Here is a 21,803-nt window from a genome sequence, read left to right as displayed (position 1 = left end):
GAAGAATATACGCACGTGGGGAATACGAGATAACGGCAAGGGAGGGGGATTTTTTTGGGGCAGATATTTTGACAGGAACAAGAGGAGTGAAAGGATTATAAGAGAGTGGAGGGTGATAATCAAGTCACAGTCAGGGCCAGTAGGCTTAATAGTCCAAGAATGCATGCAGCCTCTAGAGCTGAGGGACCACTCAAAATAAGGTAGGAGAGATTTAGATCAAACAGCAATTAATAATAAAATTAAAAGATAGAAATAAAAAAAATTTAGGGAATCAGTCAACGAAAGTAAAATAAAAGTCCAATGTTTAATTTAAAAAAAGAAAAAAGGAAAAAGAAAAAGAAAATTCAAGATCCAAAAAAGAAAAACCTTTAGAAAGTAGGGGACTAGTCAATTCTTCGGTGGGATACGTTCCAAAACGCCACGAGACGGCTGGTCAGATGCTGATCTCCTGAGAATGTATTAATCCACAAGCCTCTTTGGAGGATGAAAAAGAAAAAGAAATGCAGACTGTTCAAGGATAACTTTCGTAGAAGGGTGTGGGGATGGGGAAGACTGGAGACCAGAGAGATGGGAGGGGAAGAAGTACTATAACATTAACCACAATAGGAGCCCGAATTTAATTATTATTAGTAGTCCGAAGTAGTTGTAGGTAGTTCTGGATGGCCTGAAAATCATGGTTTTGAGCCTCTTCCCGTCAGTTGCCCTTCTGGATCTCTCAATCTTAAATGAAAATTAAATTAAAGAAAAAGAAAAAGAAAAAGAAAGAGAAAAGTCAAGTAAAATAATAAATCAAAAATAATAAAAATGCAAAATTTAAAATTTAAAAATAATAAAAAATAACGTGGATGGAGTAAGTACATACTAGCACACCCTACTAACTTAACTTAGTACCAACAAGGAATGTATGACCTGGATTAACCCACCCCCCTACTAAGGGAAGTAAGGGTTATAATAGACCAGATTAGTCAGCCTACATTGTTTCGCCGACCACATGGCACTCCTACCACCAGCTACTGCTAGTTTGCATTCTAAAATCCTCTCCTCTCCTCACCCTGGTCCTTTCTATTCCAAAAATCGCTAGGTCTTCCTCTTAGACCTTATTCCTTATTCTTTCAAAGATCTGAGAGAGAACTTCTTTCCGCAGCTTTCCATGTAATTTCAGATTAAATTGTTCCCAACTGAAAGCAGATGATCCATCCCCATAGCCTAAGTGGGACGGGAGTCACGCCAAGTCAGACTGCTGTAAGGATCTCTAGGTCTAAGCCTCTCTACCAAAGATGCTTGAACTCTCGTCCCGGTCATCGTCCGGGGGCCAAAGAAGAAGAACTGGTCGAGGAAAGTAAAAGAGCACCATGGAGATCGCTGGGACAACAGCAGCCAAAGTCGCTCAGCCATGGGTGGCGTATCTAAGCATGTACATTCTCGGGCGCGAAACCATGTGTAGACCACGTCTCATTGTTAAAATTGACCTCAAGAATGTCAGGTGTGGTCGTACATTGGGGTAGTCTGGACAGGGTCTGCGGGTATCGATTACCATAGCTTAGGTTAGGTTGACCCAGGAAATAACCCTGACGGATGGGGTTGGCCGAAGAACTACCTGATCCGGTAAAAAGACGTGGTGGGGGCGTCTTCTTTTTTTTTTTTCTCTCGCCTCTGTTTGGCTCATTCGGATTCTCCATACCTAGACCAGTCCTGAACGGGATTTCCTCTGTCCTGTGGTTCTCTAAAGTTCTCACCCACTTTTGCACTAAATTATCGGGCAAAAGGTTTTTCGATGACACACAGTGGGCAGACGGCCTGTCATTGATTGGTGTCAGATTAAAGTCACTAATCACATGGTTATCATTACTTAACGATCGGACTTTGTTAACTCTCAAAAGGTCCGATCCCAGGGGTAGCTTGACTCCAAAGTAGTTGATACCCTGTCCCCGGTCCCATGTGGGCTTCCCTGTCAGTTGTTACTGATATCCCAGAAATGGATTGGACAATCTGACACTGCGCCTCCTGCTGTAACAGTCAATCGTCATGATGATCTCCTTTCTGGTGTCGACCAGCGCCCTACCCTATAACCGATCCGGTGAAAGTCAACGAACATCCTCGCCTGAAGCGCGAAGAAATGGGAATAGAACACTCGACCTAGAAACGTTCGGTGAGAAAAGGGGAATGATAATCCATCTATTATTGGATTTGTTTGGTTCCCCACTAGCAGGGTTAGTAGATGATAGACTGCTGTTGTTTTTTCCTCCTGGTGCCTCGTGGATGTCGTCCAATTCAACCCAACCTCACTGACACCGATGAATCCTGCTGATCCGTCCGACTCGGGAAGTGTGAATCTGATGTAGCGAACGATTGCCTCATCAGGCGGACTGAGCGCACCGCTCATGGTGCCTGAAAAATCAATCAACGGAGATGGAACAGGTAGCAACCTTAATGCCCACCTCTATGCTGCTTATAGTTCCTTCGCGACGGTATAGCCTCCCAACGGGCAGTTTTTCCTTACCCCTGATGTACAGTTTGCAGTCTTTTCGCAATGCGCCGTTTTTATCCGACGCTAGGGGACGCACGTTGGTATTGCCGGTATCAAGCGAATACAGATACAGATCCATAAGAATCGTAAAACTGACAAGGTCTAAATTCGGGAATAACAACCGACCCTCTCAGCCAAAAGCTACTTCGGCCGGACGGGCATCTCCATCTTTTCCCTCATGACCAGAGCAACCCTGCCTGGGGTTTTCTCTGCAGCTCAACTCCTGTGCCCACGGACACCCATGCAGAATAAGCGATCATTCCGCCAAGCCACTAAGGCACCGAATCACCTGTCCAGGGTCACTGCGCATGCAGCTAAGACTTAGTCCCCCAACTAAGATTTAGATCGAGGCAGTAAACCTTCTAAGGAGCAGGCACGGAGCACTGTCGAAGTCGATGCCTTCTTTTTTCTTCCCCCCCCCCCCCCTATCTCAGAGACTAGTCTAAAATGTTGAGCCGCTTTCATTCTTCGACCAAACCGGTAAATTGCATCTGAATGTTCCCAATCTAGTAACAAGTGCGGCTGAGCCCACGGACGATTAGTGGGGCAGTGAGCCCTACGACTGTGAAGATGACCTCGCCCGCTGTCCTGGGATTACGGGTTTGAGTTCCCTCGGCTGGTGTTACCGTGGGTGAAATGCATGCGTAGACTGGGGCTACCGAATGACACGTTTCTTGGGGTAAATAGTTTTGCTAGTAAGACACAGAGGAAAAGAGAGAGACGGCAAGTGAGAGTGAGTAGGACAGTTTCAGCCTTGAGAGCAAAACCAGTGCCACACAATCCCAGGCGGCCGGATGAAACAGAGAACTCACCCATCAGATCCATGTCAAATTCGCTAATTTTAATCCAAACAGGAAACCGGTAAGAAGCTTCCTCATCTTATCAAAGAAAGATAGTGGGTAGTGGGCCCAGGTGGGCCATCGAGCAAACAACAATAATTTCAAGAAGAAGAATAATAATAATAATAGGGGAGCAATATGTGACTAAATCTAAAGCTAAAATGCGAATCGTTGTGAGAGTTTTCGGGGTCAATCTGATTGGACATTGAAAGGGTCCTGAAGGAAAGTTTCCAGATAAGGTAAATGCCCTAGAACGCTAAAGCGTCGAGGCTAATGAAGGCTTCGAAAGACTGCCAGTAAACCCTTCGGGGGCTGCGGTCCGGGTCCACGGTCGCGGGCGGCCGAGATTAAGAATCAGCGATCAATCATTCACGCATGGTCATTGGTCACTTCGGGTAGTGGTAAAGACACCTTAAATCTCTATCCATGGACGAAAAGCCTCGACCCAACATATGACGGCATTTCTAGGCTCAATCCCCCTTCGACCTGCATCAGTCGAGGAGTGCATGCGTTGCAAGTGTGTAACACAAAAGCCTCATGCCACGTTTTTCTTAGGGCAGGAGAATCCCTGAGAGGTGGGGAGAGGGGAGTCGCCGAAAAGGATGGCCGATGCTTGATCCCTGTCCATTGATAGCTTCCGAAAGGACCTATCCCATTTGTCCGGATAGCTGGAGACAAGCCCATTTGTGGCATCCATAGCAGCCAGCAGATGGAAACCGTAGGCCCCAACGGCATTTGGAACCAGAGCCACCAATGTCTCTCCCAGTTGCCAAGCCAGCCTTCATATCATAGTGCCCAGGTAGCTGGATACGGATAGAGATGGTTCAAGAATATTGGGGAGAGATGAAAGGGAAAGAACTTGGATGTGAGAGGGACGGACTAAACTGGCCTTCCTGTAGATAATGGAACTAACCCAATACTGTACAACGGACAATTCCGACCCGCAGACCACTGTCAACCAATTGTAACTCCCAAACCATTCTCCGCATTCGATTGAGGGCCCCAGGATCTCCAGTGGCATGATTGGCGAATGGGGTGCCAGCCTGTCACCCTTGGCGTTTTGTGCCAAGGCTGTCGCGAGATGCCACCTAACGGGGTTTAGCGGGCTGGAAGGGGAAGAGGTCACCGCTTTTTGTTCCCTGTCAGGGTTGGTCAACTTTGTTTAGAACTCTATTCGTTCTGCCATGAAAATCCATCTTAATAATAACTATTGTATTTTCAATGCGCCCTATCAAAGATGATGGTGACTCAAACGTTGCACAGGCATCTTGCAAGCCATGTGGACCGACTCGACTGGGTGTCGTTCTATTGGGTTTGCCTTGCTCGCCTTGCCATGTCAGGAGAACCAAAAAAAAAAAAAAAAAAAACAAAACAAAAAAGACCCCATGTACATCCCCATACCATACCCAAAATCCTGTACATACTGCTTCGAGTAGTTAAATGCGACCAAAGTTTAATATTCCTTCTTGGTCTGCTGTTCATAGTTCCTGTCAATCTTATTAATGACAGATGGTTGGATGCCTTTCAGAACTACGGTGGGTATTCAATTCGTCCAAGTTACTAGGCATACTCTGTGCTATACTGTATACATCCAGAAAACCTATCCTGGTCACTGTCTCACATTACTAATGTCGTCCTGCACTGTCACAGTGACAATGGTCGATATAACAATACCACTCTACTTGCAAATGCATGCGAGTATGATAGGAAGTATCCAAGTATACCATCGGCCCCACTCACCATACGTCAAGCATCGATTAAACTATCAGTTTCCGGACTAGTTGTCAAGGCAGCTAACTACTGAGGAATGAGGAATGCCTGGTCTGACGGCTTATGAATCAGGCGTGCAAGGACCTGATTTGAACATTGACTCATCCTTCCCTCAGTACTACCATCCCTATCCGATCGTAGCGTCATCGTGAGTGCCGGCCGTGATCTATGAGGTCAGTCAAAGCTGATTGATGCCTAGATCTCGGTCTTGATATCACCGGGCACACCTCAACAACAAAAAAAAAAAAAAAAAAAAAAAAAAAGTGTCAAGACAGGCTTGTAAATATCGCGTACCAACAATCTGCACAGATGGATTAATAACAAGAGGAGCGTGACCTCAGTATCCAGTGACCCAAGGTTAAATGTAGAACCCTATCTACCTGCATGAGAAAGGTAAGACAAAAATAGTACTAAACCCAAAGAGAGGCAACTCTAGACACCACAACTTGAAAGTCACCTTACCTTACCCAGGGTGGTAAGCAAACAAGACCCAAAATCTTGGTACCGTTAGGAACTTACTATGTACATACACTACTAGTTAGGTTAGTAGTTAAGTACTAAAGGGTTAGTAACTTGAAGAACCTCCGCCAATCTCGATCATCAAATGCCAGCATGACCTTACCCAATACAGCTTTATTCACGACGAACACATTCCTCTCCTAAATGCCCTCTGATTGGCCCAGCACCTCTTTCATTCTTTAATTTAATTTAATTTTTTTTTCTTTTCTTCTTTGGTTTCCCCAGTGCCAAGTCGCACACTAATTTCCATTATTAGCTCCCAGAAAGCTTTACTAATGTAAGTAATCTTACTAACCAAATGAAACTACAAGGGTTATCAAAAACCACCGGATACCAATTCCTGAACTCCGATCTTCAACGGAAACAGTCAAAAAGGGTCACAGCGGGCCCTTCCGTACCTTACCTAGATCAGTTTCATCTCGCGAAAAAGTTTCACATATGTAGATTCCTAGATACTACCTACTACTTAGGGCTCAGACCAGGAGATCGAATTCGCCCGGCCGGCGGGGACGACATGCCCATTTTCTTCAAACCGACGCGGAGGGTCTTGGCTTGGGGCGGAAATCCAACTTCTTCAACTATACTTAGAAGTTTTTCCGCAAAAAGTTTTTTTACTTTTTTTATTTCCATTTTTATGATTTTTTATGATTTTATGGGTTTTCGGTTTCCTTGCCATTTCTTTTCCCTTTTTTTTTTTTCTCTCTCCTTCTCTGCCCCTCTGCTTGTGGTGCGCTAAATGAGGATTTACCCCTGCTTAAGTTCCATATCTGGCTGAATTTCCGACTTGGCGGTGGTTGCTTTTATGTCAAGCGAAGGGCGCGTATGTGTGTGTGTGTGTGTGTGACTGCAGTGTCATCGATTAATCATGCTCTTTTTCCATAGGGCCGAGATGAAACGGGACGGGAAGGTGGGCACTGGCCCCCGCGCATGGCTCTGGCATTCCCATGCGAGTATGTTGCTATATTTGGGAGTAAAGTATGTTGTGTAGAGGGGGTTGTGAAAAGGGCAAACTGTGCTCCTTGTGTAACATTCTACTCGTGGCTTTTTTGGGCAGATCAGTGCGCGGACTAGTCGTGCTGGGTGTTGTTGAGGGCTGGGACGAACTGGTGATTTGGGCTGAGTGTGAGTGTTCTCGTGCGGTTTGCTCATGGATTTGGAATTGAGGGTTGGTTTGGGTAAGGGTTTGCGATGTCTGTAGCTGATATGTGCGTATTGTTGGTGGGAGTCTGGTGATGGTGGATGGTTTTGAACTATTAATGCGAACAATGTAGCGGTGGGTGTTGCTATAGGGCTAAAGTAGAGTTGTAGAGGAGTGTCTTTGCGGTTGGACTAAAGATACTCATGCTTTCGTACTTGTACATACGTCGAACCTTTCCAACATCCATAAACTCCTTGCAATAGAAGGTCCTACTCTTGTTATCTAGGGCATGAAGTTCAAACGGCGTGGTTACCCTATCACGACAACGTCCAATAGGATTAGATCAGTCGTGAGATTAGAGGTGACTCTCGGTTGGTTTGGTGTTCCACAATGGCTTCTAGATCACAGAGCTTTTTTGCAGATGAAGCTTCTCGATGCTCACTATCCCAGCCGTTGTTCAATCTGGTGTAATCTCCAAGCATGATAAGAACCTTTAGCACCGTAGGACGGAGCAAGTTCAATGCCTGGAGCAGTCCTTTTCTAGCGATGAGGTGGACATCTTGAATAGCCTCCACACTTGTGACTCGCCCCGAGGTCTGTGCTGGTAGTAGGATGAATGCAATCTGTCATGGTTTAGCCTGAAACCCATGTTCCGCTGGAGATGGTGGGTGACATACTTGTGTAGGGCCTGGAAGAGCTGTAGTTCGACATTATATGCAAGCCCTGGTATCGGACATAATTAGTCTGGAGCAGCGAAAACTATGAGGTGGTCAGAGAATAAGACTCTATATACTGTCTATCCAACTGAACATGCTCCGCGTCAATAAGCGCCCTCGAGTTTATATGGGGCTGTGGTTCGACTGCAAAGACGTATGTAGCAGTTGGACTCGCTGAAGCGACCAATACCTGTCCTGATAATCTACACATGCATTGATCCAAGAACACACCTCCACAAACTACACAAGCTACTGATGTTGTACGGGGTACTACTCCAGGGAGACCTGAACACATTCGAGGACATGTAAACGTGGGACAAGCGCGACTCTCCCCCACCCCCCACACATCGATCTTCAAGTCGAACTAACCGGCGAACGGATGAGTTTTGCACAGCATCGCTTCAGTTGGTCGCGATAGAGGCTGAAGTGGCCGATACAAGAAATCATCCCGGATCAGATGTTTTCGAATGGAGATCGAATAGCAAAATTGCGGGCGCAGCATGAGAGGAGAGACGGCCACTTAAGCTACAACAAACCCCCGCTATCCGATAGGATATGGAGAGAAACACGTAAAGATTGGTTCACGGGATGTACATTTTGCATCTCGAAAGAACACTAGTTCTTTTTTGTCATTTCAACCCATAAAACCGACATGCCGGAGGTCCTTCTAGGAAGATGTCCACACAAACTCCTCGGAAACCACACGTAAAGTCGAGAGAAACATTCGCCCGGGGACGCTCATTCCAGCAAGCGGCAAACGATCATGTCCGTATTCGTAGTTCCCAATATCCTTAGAGATGTATTAAGTCTGGATCGATTCGTGATGCGAATTGCATTTTGGGCTCAATAACATGAATATCAATGTCCCCCCATACTCGTTCCAAAGACCCAATCCGACACCTTCTAGTTTTGTTATTTTAACGCAAACGCCTGGCCTCACGCTCGGATTCGAGGAGGCAGAGGATATCATCAACCCGGACTGTGAAGGTTATCAAGTCAGCCGGGCACTCCTCTTCGACTATTTAAGAGCGAAACATACCGGGGCCCTTGACGTTACGAATGATCGAACGGCTCTGGTCATCCATGAACTCGACACGGACCTGAGTAACACCACCGCGAGAGCCTACTCTTCGTTAGATATCATCACCCTTCATATAAACATCTCCCAGGAGACTATCTCGATGCTTCCAGAACGTGGGGACAGATCATACCGGTACGGCCCAGGACGCGGGTCACCTTCACGAGCTTGACGGGGGCTTTGGCGGAATCCATTGCGAATGATTGATTCTCTCGCTGTGGTTGCGATTGATCGAGTCGAGGGGCGTGTGTTGAAGGGCGAGGCGCGGGCGGTTGTTGAGATGTGCTGAATAATTTTCAGTGCGGTTCGGTAGGGTTTCCCGTCGCCGAACCCTCTCCACTCGGCCAAACTTTGAAGCGAACCGACTTTGTCCCGGATAAACTATCCGAATCTAGAACTTCGGTTTTGACATCTTGCTCTATAAAATGGTTTTGAGTGTCGGCATAGTGAAAGAAAAGTCTGCAGAAAAGCTAAAAAGCGGCCATTGTCTAAAAGGATCGTTATGCTCATTCATAAATTCTATCTGCTACGTTCATTTACTATAGTTATATTCTATCAACCAAATGGTACACAGAACTCATCCGCCTAGTCAGTCCATTATGCATGTCATCATTGTCCATTCCTCCACCTTCCGGTATATAGTCCTTGGATAACGCTATCCCAGGCTCATCGTCGTTTGTACAGGCCCATTAGATCTCACTCTGTGTAGGCCCAGACATAAAATTGTCACCACGAAAGAAAACAGCACGCCATGGGTGGAAAACAAAGAGGTGATCAAGAAGTAAAAGAAAAAGAAAGGCCGTTGCTCACTCCATCCAATAGTTTCGAAACATCGGCGAGAAAGGTGAAAGGGACATCAATAGGTAGATTAAAAAGAGAGAGAGAGAGAAAGAAGTATGAGGGAAAAGGGTGAAGAGATAAAAATGCAATGCAATTTTAATGCGCCTTTCGCCAAGTGTTTTGCCCTCGTTGAACACTAGCAATGCCGACATAGTCTAAATTTGGTATACAGAACGAAGTTTCTGAGCAACATGAGCCGGAAGCTGGGTGAGGAACGAATCAAAGTTGGGTATCAAGTTTTTATAGCCTTGCAGAACCTATATATGCCGTTAGTTGCCATCAAAAGAAGCCTAAGGGCAGCCCGGGAAGGTATTCCTACCTGCTGGAATGAGCTCTGGATGTCGCGGTAATCCTCCTGGTGGAGAGACTTAGTGGGGAAGGCGGCAATTGCTTGGAAATAATCCGCGAGGCTGGCTTCCATGGCCTGTGGATTCTTCATAACCACTTGGTTGAATCCCAGGAAGGCGGAAGCCTTCTCCCGGGTGAATTCAATCTTGTTCATAGCTTTCAAAAACGCTCCCGCGTACTCACCGAGACGAGGGGCAAGCTGATCCGAACAGCAGATTCCTAGCCTGCCTAAAGCCATCGCAGCATTCTCGTTCACCGAGTCGATGATCTCTTCGTTGTTGATGATAACGTATAGGCCCTGGTACAACTTGTCGGCGTAGGGTGAAAGAGCTGCTTTTTCGTTGACTGCGATCTCTCCACAAGACCAGCAGGCGTTGTTCAGCACGCTGAAGCCAGTGTGACGATCGTCATCTTTTATCAAGTCCAGATCAAGTTGTTTGATAAGAGTGGGCATAATATTAGGGATGAAGGGCTCCAGTTGCGGGAAAATATTGATGGCACAGTCGCCGAGCAGCGCGTACGACGACTGGCGCACTTCATAGTTCGGATCCTCCATACAAAAGCAGAGAAGGTCGAAAAAACGTGGTTGGGAATTGGCCAGTAACTCGCCGCTCTTCTGGGGATCAATCGCCTGGATGATCGCACTCAGGAGGTCCAAGCTGGTGACCAAGAAATCCTTATCGGGCTCCTCGATAGCCTGGTTATGGACGGAGGCCATATACTCCTGCAAGTTTTCGTAGATGATTTTAATACATCTTTGGAAGAGAGGAGGAGCAAAGGGAGCAAACGCATCACCGTACGCGGCAGCAATGTAGCCGAGGCATTCCAGCAACGGAAAGAGTTCGCGAGATTGATCCGATACTTTGTTGTAGCGGTCGATAAGAGCAGGCATGAGAATGTCCACAAGATGCGGCTGCGCCAGCTCTCCCATGACACACTCTGCCAAAGTCTGGACACAATCGTACAGGATGTACATATTGCGGTCTTTGTATTTTCCGAAGCACTGGACGAACTGTCGAAGGATAGGTTCACAGTAAGGAAGCAAGTTGGCGTCAGACTTCTCCTCCAAACTTGCAAAGGCGGACGCGGCCGCCTCCTGGACCTTCTTGTTGCCATCTAGCATCCTGCGAAGGATACCCTCCATCATGGGTTCAAAGAAACGAGCCCTCTCCGCTGGATCGTTGAGGTGTGACGCCCACTCGGAGTAACGCCCCAAGCACCAACAGGTGATCTGTCGCACCACAGGCTGAGAGTCATTCAAACACGAGATAAGATAGGGTACAAGTTCCGGCAGGTGAGGGGTGACCGCGTCCATACATCCATCTGCAACAGCACCAAGTGTCAAGACAGCAGCTTCCCGCTGTGGCCACTGTTCGTGGCGCAGGGTTTCCTTTAAGTACGGCAGGATGATCTCGAAGATCGGCTGGTGATAGACGTTCGAGAAGACATCCAATGCGGCGGCCGAGCATTTCCTCAGAGTCCACTCATCCTCGGGATCATCTCCAAATTCTGAGTCCTCAATTTCACCTTCGCTCAAGTCATCCTCGTCATCCTCCTCAGCGGCGGTGTTGCCGTTGGCTTGTGCCTCGGGCTTAGAAGAGTCTAACCGAGAGCCCTTCGACTTGGCAAACTGCGGTTTGAGATCTTCGGCACGATCTTCCACCTCAGCATCGTCACCCTCACCCGCCAAGCGGATGGCGTCATCCTCATCGTAGACCATGCTTTGAAGCAGCACAGGAACGATCTTAGGCATGTGAGGAGCCAGCGGCTGTTGCAGTTTCGCCTGTTCGCCAGCAACAAGCCAGAATTCCGCAGCATCAAGAGCCAGCTCCGGGTCTTCTTGGTTATGTTGCTGCATAATGATGTAATTCACAAGCCCTTCCATGTGCGGAATAAGTTTGTCAGGAGCAAAGTCTACCAGCTGCGCGAAAGTCTGGCAGACTGTCCGTCGCACATCGGTGCTGTCGTCGTTGGCCAGTTGGAACAACTGCGACAAGAATAGGTCCATCGAGGCGACAAGCGCCTGGGGTCTGTGAGGAAGAAAGATATGGATGGTGCCCAGCGCCATGGACCGGACCTTGGCACTCTGGTTGGATGTGAACTCTAGCAGCTTCGGAACAATCACGTCAAGGGGGCACTGCCCCTGATAGTCCCGTTCCAAGATCTTGCGGTTGTCCTCGCAGACTTTGGCAAGGGCCGACATCGCGGCCTCCTGTGCCATACCCGGAACATCGCCTGACTCGTTATTCACCAGAGATATAAGTTCATGCAGTACTTCCGGCCATGCTAACAAACCTGCTTGCTGGACCAATTCTGTGATGATGCTACCGGCTGAGTTTCGCACCTGGAAGTTCGTGTCTCGGAGCCCAACCAGGGTGACCGACCGGATAAATGATAGACTAGGCTGTGGGATTGTTTTGTATGCCACGCGGATCTTGGACTTCAGGTTCATCGCAGCCGCAAATCGCACCATATCATAGGTGTTCTGGTCGAACCCCACTGTCGGAGGGGGCTGCGGTGTGCTGAACAAATAAGCGATGTAGTTAACATAATCGGGTGACGACGTCGCTTGCACTAGCATCTAACAAGAAAGAGAGAGGGAAAACGGTTAGAAGGGGTCAACCAGTCATTAAGCGGTGCATGAGGGGAAGGTCGTGGTATAGAAACCCCAAAGCGGCATATGTACGGGGTCTCCGATGAAAATTGAGAACTAGGAAACGCACCTGTTCGGCCTGTTTTTGGGCTGTACGGTCATAAGGATTTAAGGAGTCCCTGAGACAGCAGGCCAGCTGCCTCAATGGCTCATCCTGAGGTTGCCACTCCATTGTGCACACAAGAGGGGGAGGACGAGGAGCAATTGCGGGTGCGAAAAGGAAAAGCGCCGAGAGGGAGTTGCAAAGAAGGTGTGGAAAGTGTGTACAGTAGTCGCACAGGAAACCCCGCCGTGGATTTTGGTGCGAAGCGGCTCCAACCCCTTCTTCTTCCCCAGAACGTATTTTTTCTCTTTGGTCAATGAAAAAAAAAAAAAAAAAAATGAACAAGCTGTAAAGATAAGGTGGAAAATCCCCTCCTTCCGAATATCCACCTCAGTTACTGGTAATAATTCTCGACTAATATTTTTCTTAAGGGGACGAGAGAGAGAAATACTTTAGGGCAGCAAGACGAATAATGATGGGGGTTTGATGAGCGCAGGTCGTTGTACATATATGTGACAAGACCGGTATTCTTCCTTTTTGGTGGCGGAAGATGTCAACTGCGTTTGATCTTCTTTGTCTGATTGTTATAGGTCAGGTCCCTCCTACTCCTTATCCAACATAGGATATGAAAATAGGTATAAAGGGGAAATTTGAATCATTACTTGAAGTTGATAATGTTCGGACATTGACCAGCATGACCTTATTGGTGGGCATGGAGACAAGTCTGTGGCCGTGCGTGGCCAGTGGTAATTTTGCCATTCTGCTTTGGGCAGAGAATTTTCTTTCAATGGCAAACTGGTGTTGGTCCATACTGTAATCTGTATTGCTTGGATGGAGCCCGAGAAGGGGGTAAGGAGACATTACCAACATACTCTCTAGAAATACTTAAGTAATAATATATGAATAACCAAGATAATTCGATGTAAGGCAATGCATATATATCTATATATGTCAGAAAACATTTTTGCTCCAATAGTAAGAACTCGGGATAAGAAATCACAGGGTTATGAGTATGCAGCCACAGTTACATGTAGCGAGGTAGTACAATACACGGTACACAATACATTCAGGTGCACGGACAGTTTACTCAGCATGTCCGCTGGACTTTAGTTATTAGAATGAATGAATCACATCGGATTTCACAATCCACCCCCTATTAATTACTCTTGAGATTACTCTTAAGATTGATATTAATATCAGCTTCTGATCACTTTAGCTTCAGATACCGCATCATGCATAATCAGTCCAACGATACTTTATACCGCATCTGAGTCTAGTTGTACATACATCCATAATTTTAATACCCTGTCAAGGTCAAGGTCTGATACCAGTTGTTGTTTGTGATTTCATGGCCAGTTACTGGTACCTTCAGTACATATGAACCGGACTATCGAGTATATATGCTATATCTACTTGGTCGGCCTAGCAATACTCTCCTTTTCTCTAGAGTTTTAACAGCGTTTCATCAAAGAACCATGAAAGGTTGCTAAAACGATATTATCCTGCTGATCATGGTCTCCAGTTATATACCACACCACCAAAGGGTTCTCGGAACGTATCAGGAGATCTTGTAGTGGGGTCATGACATGATACCTAGTGCTCCGCATCGTAAGGTACAACCACAGCCTATACCATGAATGGAAGTCTTCTACCGATCTTCTAGATCCCCCAGGTTCGATTTGCCCAATAAGCCGGGTGGTTATTCACACTACAAAGGGCCGGTTCCTGAATGTACTACCCGATAGTACGGAACTCTCCTTCCCTTCTCTAAATCAATCCCTCATCCGGAATTTCAGTTCCCGGCTCACGTGGTGATAAATATATATATAGTATATGTATGCAAGAGCTGGTTTTGATTCAAATCCCAATTGGGCCCTAATCCAGTCCTCAATTCATCTTTATTCCCGTCAATCGGTCAGCGTCCATCATGGACGTGGTTCTGGATGTGCTAGATACCCTGGCATTTGATCGACTATATGCGACGCTTCTTCCACTGCCTCGGGCTGCCCAAATAGCACATCACTTGTCCTTCAATAGCACAGAATCGGCAACATTAAACCAAAATGTGAACCGTTACTTCACCCTGTCGCCTTCCGAATGGGCCACACAAAGCATCTTACCACGAGACCACATCCTTCGACAGAGTTTGAGTCTATTCTTGATTACATGGTTGGGCTTCTAATTGCTCTTCTACAAGACGGACTGAGACTGACCATATGGTGATTCTTCTGGCAGGGCATTTGGCGTCATTGTCTACTTTCTTAGTGCGACCCTTTCATTCCATTTCGTCTACGACAAGCGCGCCATGAAACACCCGAAGTTCCTACGCAACCAGATCTCTCTGGAGATCAAGCAAGCCATGAAAGCAATGCCCGGGATGGCAGTCCTCACGGTGCCATTCTTCCTGGCAGAAGTTCGGGGATACACGAAGCTGTACGATTTCTCCAGCCAAGCGCCGTTTTCGCTCTACACATACCTTCAGTACCCCCTCTTCATCGCGTTTACCGATTTTGGAATCTATTGGATCCACCGCGGGGAGCATCACCCAAAGGTCTACAAGCATCTTCACAAGCCCCATCACAAGTGGATCATCTCAACCCCATATGCCAGCTACGCCTTTCACCCGGTGGATGGGTGGGCACAGAGCCTGCCATATCACGTCTTCCCAATCCTGTTTCCTCTGCAGAAATTTGCTTACCTGGGCCTTTTTGTCTTTGTATCAACGTGGACTGTTATGATCCGTAAGTTCAGCTTTTTATGCCAATCGTGATTTAAGAATCCGTGACACTGACCCATCGTAGATGATGGAGAATATGCCCTCGACTCTCCCGTTGTCAATGGATCCGCTTGTCATACCATCCACCACTACTATTTCAACTACAACTATGGCCAGTTTTTGACCATCTGGGACCGTATCGGGGGAAGTTATAGGAAGCCGAACGCAGAGTTGTTTGACCGCGAGGTGCGGATGACTCAAACTGAGATCAAGAAACAGATCGAGGAGATGGACAAGTTTGTCAAGGAGGTGGAGGGCGTCGATTACCGATGCTACCAAAATCAGAAGACGCTTTAGTGACTGAGTCTATTTGTTGTTTTTGATGGTCACACACCTGTATGGTATTCATAACAGGGCGGATTGGTTCCCGCTCTGAATTAAGAAGAGTATATACTTAGTGTTTAATTTAATTAACGAGAATTTGTTTCCAAGTTGACAATTAACATCAGAATCGGAGAAGAGATATGGTGGAGTATTAGTATTGCCAACCTAATTCGCAAGGCAAAACAGTGGGAATCCGCCACACTATGTCGCCGGAAGGCGCTCAGCACTAGAAATCACACCCCGTTCTCCATAGCTTTTTCTTTGGCTTTTTATTTTGCCTCTTTACCCAAGGTCAAACGGCATTGGATCAAAGTGGATCATTTCCTCGTCTCCACTAGGCTGTCGAGAGAAGGCGTATAGCACTATACTCAAAGTATGTTGTTGGGGTGAAAGCCATTTATCCATATATCAAGGGCGTATCCGTACCATCACCATTTCCCCAGGTTTTACTAGTTTCCTAACATTGTGTATCATTTATATATTGTCAATTAAGAAGTTGGCATAATGTACTTTACCAAGCGCTCCGGTCGTGCCCTATTCGCGAATTCCACGAAACAATTCTCGACAACCTTTCGACGCCAACTATCAGGTCTCAAGATCAACAACAACCGACTTTGGGAAACACTTCACGAGACGTGTGAATGGGGCGCCGCTCATAGATACGGCCCGTACGTCTCTCCCAACTCTTACTAGGCCCAGTTACGATGTATAATTTCCAGTCTAATGCACACTGTAGGAAGTCCACGGATACCGGCATGGCTCGTCTAACCCTGACCGACGACGATGCGCGTATGCGTCGCTGGCTCGATAATGAAGTCACCAAGCTAGGCTGCACACTCTACGTGGACCAGATGGGCAATATGTTCGCACGGCAGAAAGGTCGGTTGAATTCCTCCGCGCCGATGACTGCCATGGGCAGTCACTTGGATACGCAACCCCGTGGCGGTCGGTATGATGGTATCCTCGGTGTGATGGCAGCCTTGGAGGTACTGCGAACTATGAAGGAGAACGGGTATCAGACGAATTATGATGTTGGTTTGGTTAATTGGACTAAGTGGGTTTCCCTTCTTCTCTTAGTCAAATTTACTCTCTCTTTCTGTTCCCTAATCCGGCATTGACAAGAGGACAGTGAGGAAGGAGCCCGCTTCCCCAAGTCCATGTGCGCCTCAAGCGTATGGGGCGGTGTAATCCCCATCCAACAGGCCTGGGAACTTCGGGATATCCACGACCCTAATGTCACGCTCCGGTCTGAACTGGAACGGCACGGATATCTGGGCGAAATCCCCTGTTCGGACGAGGGATTTGCCCTCGGCGCTCATTTCGAACTGCATATTGAACAAGGCCCCATCCTTGAAGAAAGTGGACGGTCGCTAGGCATAGTCCAGGGTAGTCAGGGGTATAGATGGTTGACCTTCACTGTGCATGGACGAGATGCGCACACTGGAACGACACCCTTCAGTGCTCGTCAAGACCCATTGCTCGCTGCGTCTAAGATGATCGCTTCCTCGAACGAGATTGCCAAGCGACACGGGGCACTGGCATCAACCGGTGTCCTTAAGATGCCTTCTAATGCATCCACGAATACTGTCGCTTCCCATGTGACATTTACCTTGGACATCCGGCATCTCGAGGATGAAGTGGTGCAAACTGTGCAGAAGGAATGTCTTGAGTCTTTCGCTGATATTGCCAAGCAAGATGGTAAAGGGGTTTCGTTTGACTGGAAAATGGATACAGATTCTGCTGCTGTCAAGTTTCACAAGGACTGCATTGATGCGGTTCGGACTGCTGCCGACCAGCTCGTTGGCCCCGGCCACTATATGGATATCACCAGTGGTGCTGGACATGACACTGTGAATACTAGTAGACTCTGTCCTTCGACTATGATCTTTGTTCCGTGCCAGGATGGAGCCAGTCATCATCCGGAAGAGTATTGTAGTCCAGAGCATTGGTGGGTTCTTTTAGAATACTTTGATGGTGATTATAGTGCTAATGATATACTTGCAGTGCCTTGGGAACTCAAGCTCTACTTGAGGCAGTGGTTAACTACGACCAGTTTCGGTTGAAGGAGACCAATGCTTGATTAGGGAAAATTAGAAGTAAATGTATGATGGCAATCTTTGCTTTAGCTGTTTTATAATAAATTTATCCTTTGGAAAATTTATAAAGTCTCTCTCCATGCTGTCTTGCATAGGATGCAACTTTCCATCCTTATGAATTCAAATGTCTTGCTCATTCGTAATCCTACAGTCTCCAACCAAACTAGAGTATCCTGCGCGAAGAGTGAGCGAAATCTGCTCTCATTTTGTTGGAGTAAAGAAGTGGATAATACACCACCAAGTGGAGATGTTCATGGAAGGCGCTGAATGACTCCAGAATGTCATCGGAAGGCCGCAGGAACTCATCCTCGGCAATTGGAAATCAGCGCAGACCCGACAGAAGCTCTACATAAAAGCGAAAATCACTTCAAATAATAATCCATGCCACATATTATCTCTGCTATCAATTATAACCCATATAATCACCGTCATGTCTTCTCGCCGACCGATATACTTCAACCCCGCCGCGGCAAATGCACACTGCGACCCTCGCGAGACCCATGACCTCAAAGTATTCCATCAATCGCTCCCCAACTACGCTCCCACACCACTGACGCCCCTAGCCGACCTCGCAAAGGTCCTGGGGGTCCGCGCAGTTTTCGTCAAAGACGAAAGCGATCGATTTGGCTTACCCGCTTTCAAAGTCCTGGGCGCCTCATGGGGTTGTTATCGGGCTATCACTGCACAACTGGGACTCCCGTCCACGGTTAGCTGGGATGAATTATCGGCCAGAGTGAAGGAGACTTCGATAACCCTTGTTGCAGCGACCGAGGGTAACCATGGACGAGCTGTGGCTTTCGTTGCGAGACTACTCGGCACCAAGGCGGATATCTTTGTGCCGCGGAGTATGGATGAGGGGACGCAGCGGCGCATTGGAAGCGAGGGCGCCCGTGTAATTGTCGTCCCGAGTGACTATGATCAGGCAGTACGGGAGGCAGCGGATGCTGCGCGGGCTATAGACGGGGGGATCTTGGTGCAGGATACTGCGTTTGAGGGGTATGAAGATATTCCGTCGTGGATTGTAGAGGGGTATTCTACGATGATGATGGAAATCGATGAACAAGTTGCCAAGGAGGGTCTGCAATGTAACGTTGTTGTTACTCCCGTTGGTGTTGGTAGTCTGGCCCATACTGTGGCGAGGCATTGCAAATCTCGAGATGCGCCCGTATCAGTCGTGGCTGCTGAGCCGGACTCGGCGCCTTGTCTGCATTCTAGTCTGAGCGCTGGGAAACCGGTCGCTGTTCAAACGTCGTCGACTATTATGGATGGGATGAACTGCGGGACGGTGTCGTCTACTGCGTGGTCTGATTTGCGGCGATTTGTGGATGCATGCGTTACGATCTCGTGCTATGAATCCCATTCTGCGGTTCAGTACCTGGCTGCTCAGTCGATTACGGCTGGACCTTGCGGTGCGGCATCGCTGGCTGCGTTCAAGCGGCTTGCTGCAACGAAGGAGGCGGGCACACTCCTCAACAAAAATTCTGTTGTTGTTCTACTGTGTACCGAGGGTCCACGGGCGTATCCTATTCCCAAAGACGTTTCTGTGGAAGACCCAGTCGGGTTGACTCGGATTCTCACGACGATCAACTCGTCGAATCCCTCACTGTCATTAACGGATGGCGTTGGAGAGAACCAGATCGCAAACTACTTGGCCGCATGGTTCACTCACAGAGGAGTCGAGCATCATTGGGTAGAAACCGTCTCTGGGAGACCATCAATCGTGGGTGTCTTGCGTGGCTCTGGAGGAGGCAGGTCATTGATGTTCAATGGTCATATCGACACCGTAAGTCTCTCAAGCTACGAGAAAGATGCACTTTCGGGAGCCTTGGGTGAGAAGGATGGCCGGCGAGTAGTGTTTGGAAGAGGTAGTCTCGATATGAAAGGAGGCCTAGCAGTAGCGCTTGCAGCTTTATCTGCCGCTAAAGCGAGCGGCAACGCTCTTCGCGGCGACGTAATCGTGGCCGCCGTTTCGGATGAAGAGGATGCGTCTCAGGGCACGCACGATGTGCTGGCAGCGGGTTGGCGTGCTGACGCAGCTTTGATTCCTGAACCTACTATGGGCCAGATAGTCATAGCCCACAAGGGCTTCGTATGGATAGAGGTCGACATCCTCGGCGTTGCTGCTCATGGATCTAATCCCGCTACAGGACAAGACGCTATTCTCTATGCGGGATGGTTCTTGCGCGCTCTCGAGCAATATCGGCAGCAGCTACCTGTTGATGATATCTTGGGACCGGCGTCCTTACATTGCGGACTAATTCAGGGAGGCGAAGAGCCTTCTTCCTATCCCGCGAAATGTACCATCACGGTCGAATTCCGTACCATACCCTGTCAGACACAGGCGTCGATCTTGGGTGACCTCAAGTCCCTGCTGGAGGGTATCGCCCGGGAGAACCCTAGATTCCATTACGCGGAGCCTCGCGCTACCATGTTCCGCCCGACGCAGAAGTTGTCTGCTGATCATCCTTTTGTCAAACAAGCGGCTGCTTGTGCGACTACTGTACTTGGAGAGTGTCCTCAGATCAGCAGCGCGCCTTTCTGGTGCGATGCCGCGCTGCTCAGTGAGGCTGAAATTCCGGCAATCGTGTACGGCCCTAAGGGCGAGGGGTTGCATGGTAAGGAGGAATGGGTTGAGGTTGAAAGCTTACAACAGCAGGAGAAGGTCTTCAGGAAGTTGATTGAAGACTTTTGTCAGTGATGGTTGTGATATGTCATATGCAAGAAATCCCTATTCTATTGTATATAGTTGCTTAACGATCAGATAGAAACTTCTTGGTACATGGAGTATCTTCGTATGGCTTGAAGGAATAGATGAATTACGTAGAACCTTTACGCACTTTATCATGAGATACTTCGAGTGAAACCAAAAGATAATTTTATCCAAAGCTTAGGAGACCTTTGATAGTTCAAATTGACGATTTTCGACAGATCCTTCGCAGTGGGGTTAGATTAGAAATCTATCAACAAAGTATCAACAACGCGGGCGGCTTCTTGCTATCAACACAATGCCCGAGGCCTCGCGTACGTACAGATTCTTCCTGTGTCCCCGGTTCGATAGTGCCCTCAATTCCTTTGGTATTCACGTCTCGTATACCCATAATTCTGCGTCAGGACGTTTCCAAGTATCACGCCGCAGACAAGGGTTCAGATACCAGCAACATGAGGCGTGATGCCTACCATATCGGCAGTAGCCACAGTTGCCATATGTCCTGTCTCGAAGCCTCCTCATCTGAGCAACATGGTCCTCGTCAGATATGCCTGGCTCAGGCCAAGTAGTTATCTTCCAATCGGAGTCGTTTGTCTTCCTCTCAGAGAACTGTTTCCATTTTGAAACCTTATTCATCTTCTGGGAAGCATTTTGCGGAGGATTCCTACAGACTGCCGTCGCCTCTGCAATTGCGTTGCGCTGGTCAATATTGTTTCCCTTTTCAATCGCAGTGTTGCATAAGGCCAAGAAATCGGCTTCGGTGACCAGTTGGGCGTCGTTAGAAGTGAATGATGCGTCTACTTGAGCAGCCCAAATAGGAAGCTCCGCCTCAAGCTCATGGAGTAATATGATGATGGCACAGAATGGCATAATCGTGAGTTTTAGGCAGTTAGCTAGCTTGACAGATTTGCGAAAGTCGGCCACGTACTCAGCGATTGTTGCATATGATGAGCGCTTCATGTCGAAAACCTTTGTATACATGATTCCCAAAGGTGTATGATCATCACACATGACAATTCTTCGGATCGCATCGTATGTCTCGTCGGCGTAAACGATAGGATGGGTGGTTCTCATTAACTGCTGTACAACATCCCTGGATAACTGCAGCACAAGCCATGATCTAACCATACAGGAGGCCTTGTCCCACCTTGTATAGGATGATGAAGTCGGTAGAGGTCTTGGTATTGTGGAGTCTATGAGGAAATGAAGGTTGTAGGGGCAAAGTGCATTTTTCACGTAGAAATCCCATATCTCATAGTTAGATTGGTCAGTCAAGCATTCGGGTATCCTGTCCAGTCTATCGGGTACTTCGACGCTGAAAGTTATCTGCGTGCTGACTGAAGATTGCTGACGAGTGGGCGTTCTCTTGTCGAGAGATTCCCCTGCGTGATGGCCTGATTCTGTGTTTGTTGGGCTCTCTGAGCTCCTT

General features: G+C 47.8%; 8 protein-coding genes across 8 annotated transcripts; 2 read left to right on the top strand and 6 right to left on the bottom strand.

Moving 5' to 3' along the window:
- Positions 1–1,814: 1,814 nt before the first annotated feature.
- Positions 1,815–2,919, bottom strand: BDW43DRAFT_261417 (uncharacterized protein). The gene is made up of 3 exons (XM_032040308.1): positions 2,439–2,919; positions 2,063–2,388; positions 1,815–2,004 (listed from the first exon to the last, which is right to left on the bottom strand). Exons 2-3 carry the CDS (start codon positions 2,381–2,383, stop codon positions 1,867–1,869), a joined length of 459 nt encoding a protein of 152 aa, XP_031905184.1. The 5' UTR covers positions 2,384–2,388; positions 2,439–2,919; the 3' UTR covers positions 1,815–1,866.
- Positions 2,920–3,141: 222 nt separating this feature from the next.
- Positions 3,142–4,325, bottom strand: BDW43DRAFT_261414 (uncharacterized protein). The gene has a single exon (XM_032040307.1). It carries the CDS (start codon positions 4,099–4,101, stop codon positions 3,787–3,789), a length of 315 nt encoding a protein of 104 aa, XP_031905183.1. The 5' UTR covers positions 4,102–4,325; the 3' UTR covers positions 3,142–3,786.
- Positions 4,326–6,449: 2,124 nt separating this feature from the next.
- BDW43DRAFT_114957 (uncharacterized protein) lies at positions 6,450–7,088 on the bottom strand. Its single transcript, XM_032037982.1, has 2 exons — positions 7,009–7,088; positions 6,450–6,946 (listed from the first exon to the last, which is right to left on the bottom strand). Exons 1-2 carry the CDS (start codon positions 7,038–7,040, stop codon positions 6,508–6,510), a joined length of 471 nt encoding a protein of 156 aa, XP_031905182.1. The 5' UTR covers positions 7,041–7,088; the 3' UTR covers positions 6,450–6,507.
- A 1,338-nt stretch (positions 7,089–8,426) lies between these two features.
- On the bottom strand, positions 8,427–8,781 carry BDW43DRAFT_306212 (40S ribosomal protein eS28; the record flags this gene model as incomplete). The annotated part of the gene is made up of 3 exons (XM_032045974.1): positions 8,427–8,488; positions 8,549–8,632; positions 8,721–8,781. The coding sequence occupies 3 exons, from the start codon at positions 8,779–8,781 to the stop codon at positions 8,427–8,429; spliced, it is 207 nt and encodes a 68-aa protein (XP_031905181.1).
- A 331-nt stretch (positions 8,782–9,112) lies between these two features.
- Positions 9,113–9,767, bottom strand: BDW43DRAFT_261405 (uncharacterized protein). Its single transcript, XM_032040306.1, has one exon. The coding sequence runs from the start codon at positions 9,577–9,579 to the stop codon at positions 9,394–9,396; it is 186 nt and encodes a 61-aa protein (XP_031905180.1). The 5' UTR covers positions 9,580–9,767; the 3' UTR covers positions 9,113–9,393.
- BDW43DRAFT_261404 (putative importin beta-2 subunit) lies at positions 9,113–12,789 on the bottom strand. Its single transcript, XM_032040305.1, has 3 exons — positions 12,499–12,789; positions 9,747–12,356; positions 9,113–9,684 (listed from the first exon to the last, which is right to left on the bottom strand). Exons 1-3 carry the CDS (start codon positions 12,598–12,600, stop codon positions 9,583–9,585), a joined length of 2,814 nt encoding a protein of 937 aa, XP_031905179.1. The 5' UTR covers positions 12,601–12,789; the 3' UTR covers positions 9,113–9,582.
- A 1,429-nt stretch (positions 12,790–14,218) lies between these two features.
- Positions 14,219–15,795, top strand: BDW43DRAFT_261399 (sterol desaturase family protein). Its single transcript, XM_032040304.1, has 3 exons — positions 14,219–14,640; positions 14,707–15,212; positions 15,273–15,795. Exons 1-3 carry the CDS (start codon positions 14,399–14,401, stop codon positions 15,542–15,544), a joined length of 1,020 nt encoding a protein of 339 aa, XP_031905178.1. The 5' UTR covers positions 14,219–14,398; the 3' UTR covers positions 15,545–15,795.
- Positions 15,796–16,075: 280 nt separating this feature from the next.
- Positions 16,076–20,365, top strand: BDW43DRAFT_296629 (tryptophan synthase beta subunit-like PLP-dependent enzyme; the record flags this gene model as incomplete). The annotated part of the gene is made up of 4 exons (XM_032044237.1): positions 16,076–16,239; positions 16,308–16,625; positions 16,701–16,743; positions 18,440–20,365. The coding sequence occupies 4 exons, from the start codon at positions 16,076–16,078 to the stop codon at positions 20,363–20,365; spliced, it is 2,451 nt and encodes an 816-aa protein (XP_031905177.1).
- Positions 20,366–21,803: the final 1,438 nt, after the last annotated feature.

Source organism: Aspergillus alliaceus (genome assembly GCF_009176365.1).
Source record: "Aspergillus alliaceus strain CBS 536.65 unplaced genomic scaffold BDW43scaffold_3, whole genome shotgun sequence".
Lineage (NCBI taxonomy): Eukaryota > Fungi > Ascomycota > Eurotiomycetes > Eurotiales > Aspergillaceae > Aspergillus > Aspergillus alliaceus.
The sequence above is the reverse complement of the archived record's forward strand: the minus strand, read 5'-3'. Positions and strand labels throughout refer to the sequence as shown.

Bases quoted from the DNA above. Each gene is read 5' to 3' on its own strand.
- BDW43DRAFT_261417 (XM_032040308.1), bottom strand. From the start codon at position 2,383: ATGAGCGGTGCGCTCAGTCCGCCTGATGAGGCAATCGTTCGCTACATC. The intron at 2,005-2,062 runs GTAGGGCGCTGG...CTGTTACAGCAG, and splicing joins TTCACCGGATCGGTTATAGG to GAGGCGCAGTGTCAGATTGT.
- BDW43DRAFT_261414 (XM_032040307.1), bottom strand. From the start codon at position 4,101: ATGCCGTTGGGGCCTACGGTTTCCATCTGCTGGCTGCTATGGATGCCA.
- BDW43DRAFT_114957 (XM_032037982.1), bottom strand. From the start codon at position 7,040: ATGGATGTTGGAAAGGTTCGACGTATGTACAA. The intron at 6,947-7,008 runs GTACGAAAGCAT...ACTCTACTTTAG, and splicing joins AAGGTTCGACGTATGTACAA to CCCTATAGCAACACCCACCG.
- BDW43DRAFT_261405 (XM_032040306.1), bottom strand. From the start codon at position 9,579: ATGTCGGCATTGCTAGTGTTCAACGAGGGCAAAACACTTGGCGAAAGG.
- BDW43DRAFT_261404 (XM_032040305.1), bottom strand. From the start codon at position 12,600: ATGGAGTGGCAACCTCAGGATGAGCCATTGAGGCAGCTGGCCTGCTGT. The intron at 12,357-12,498 runs GTGCGTTTCCTA...CTTTCTTGTTAG, and splicing joins CCCAAAAACAGGCCGAACAG to ATGCTAGTGCAAGCGACGTC. The intron at 9,685-9,746 runs GTAGGAATACCT...CGGCATATATAG, and splicing joins TCCAGAGCTCATTCCAGCAG to GTTCTGCAAGGCTATAAAAA.
- BDW43DRAFT_261399 (XM_032040304.1), top strand. From the start codon at position 14,399: ATGGACGTGGTTCTGGATGTGCTAGATACCCTGGCATTTGATCGACTA. The intron at 14,641-14,706 runs GTTGGGCTTCTA...TTCTTCTGGCAG, and splicing joins AGTCTATTCTTGATTACATG to GGCATTTGGCGTCATTGTCT. The intron at 15,213-15,272 runs GTAAGTTCAGCT...GACCCATCGTAG, and splicing joins AACGTGGACTGTTATGATCC to ATGATGGAGAATATGCCCTC.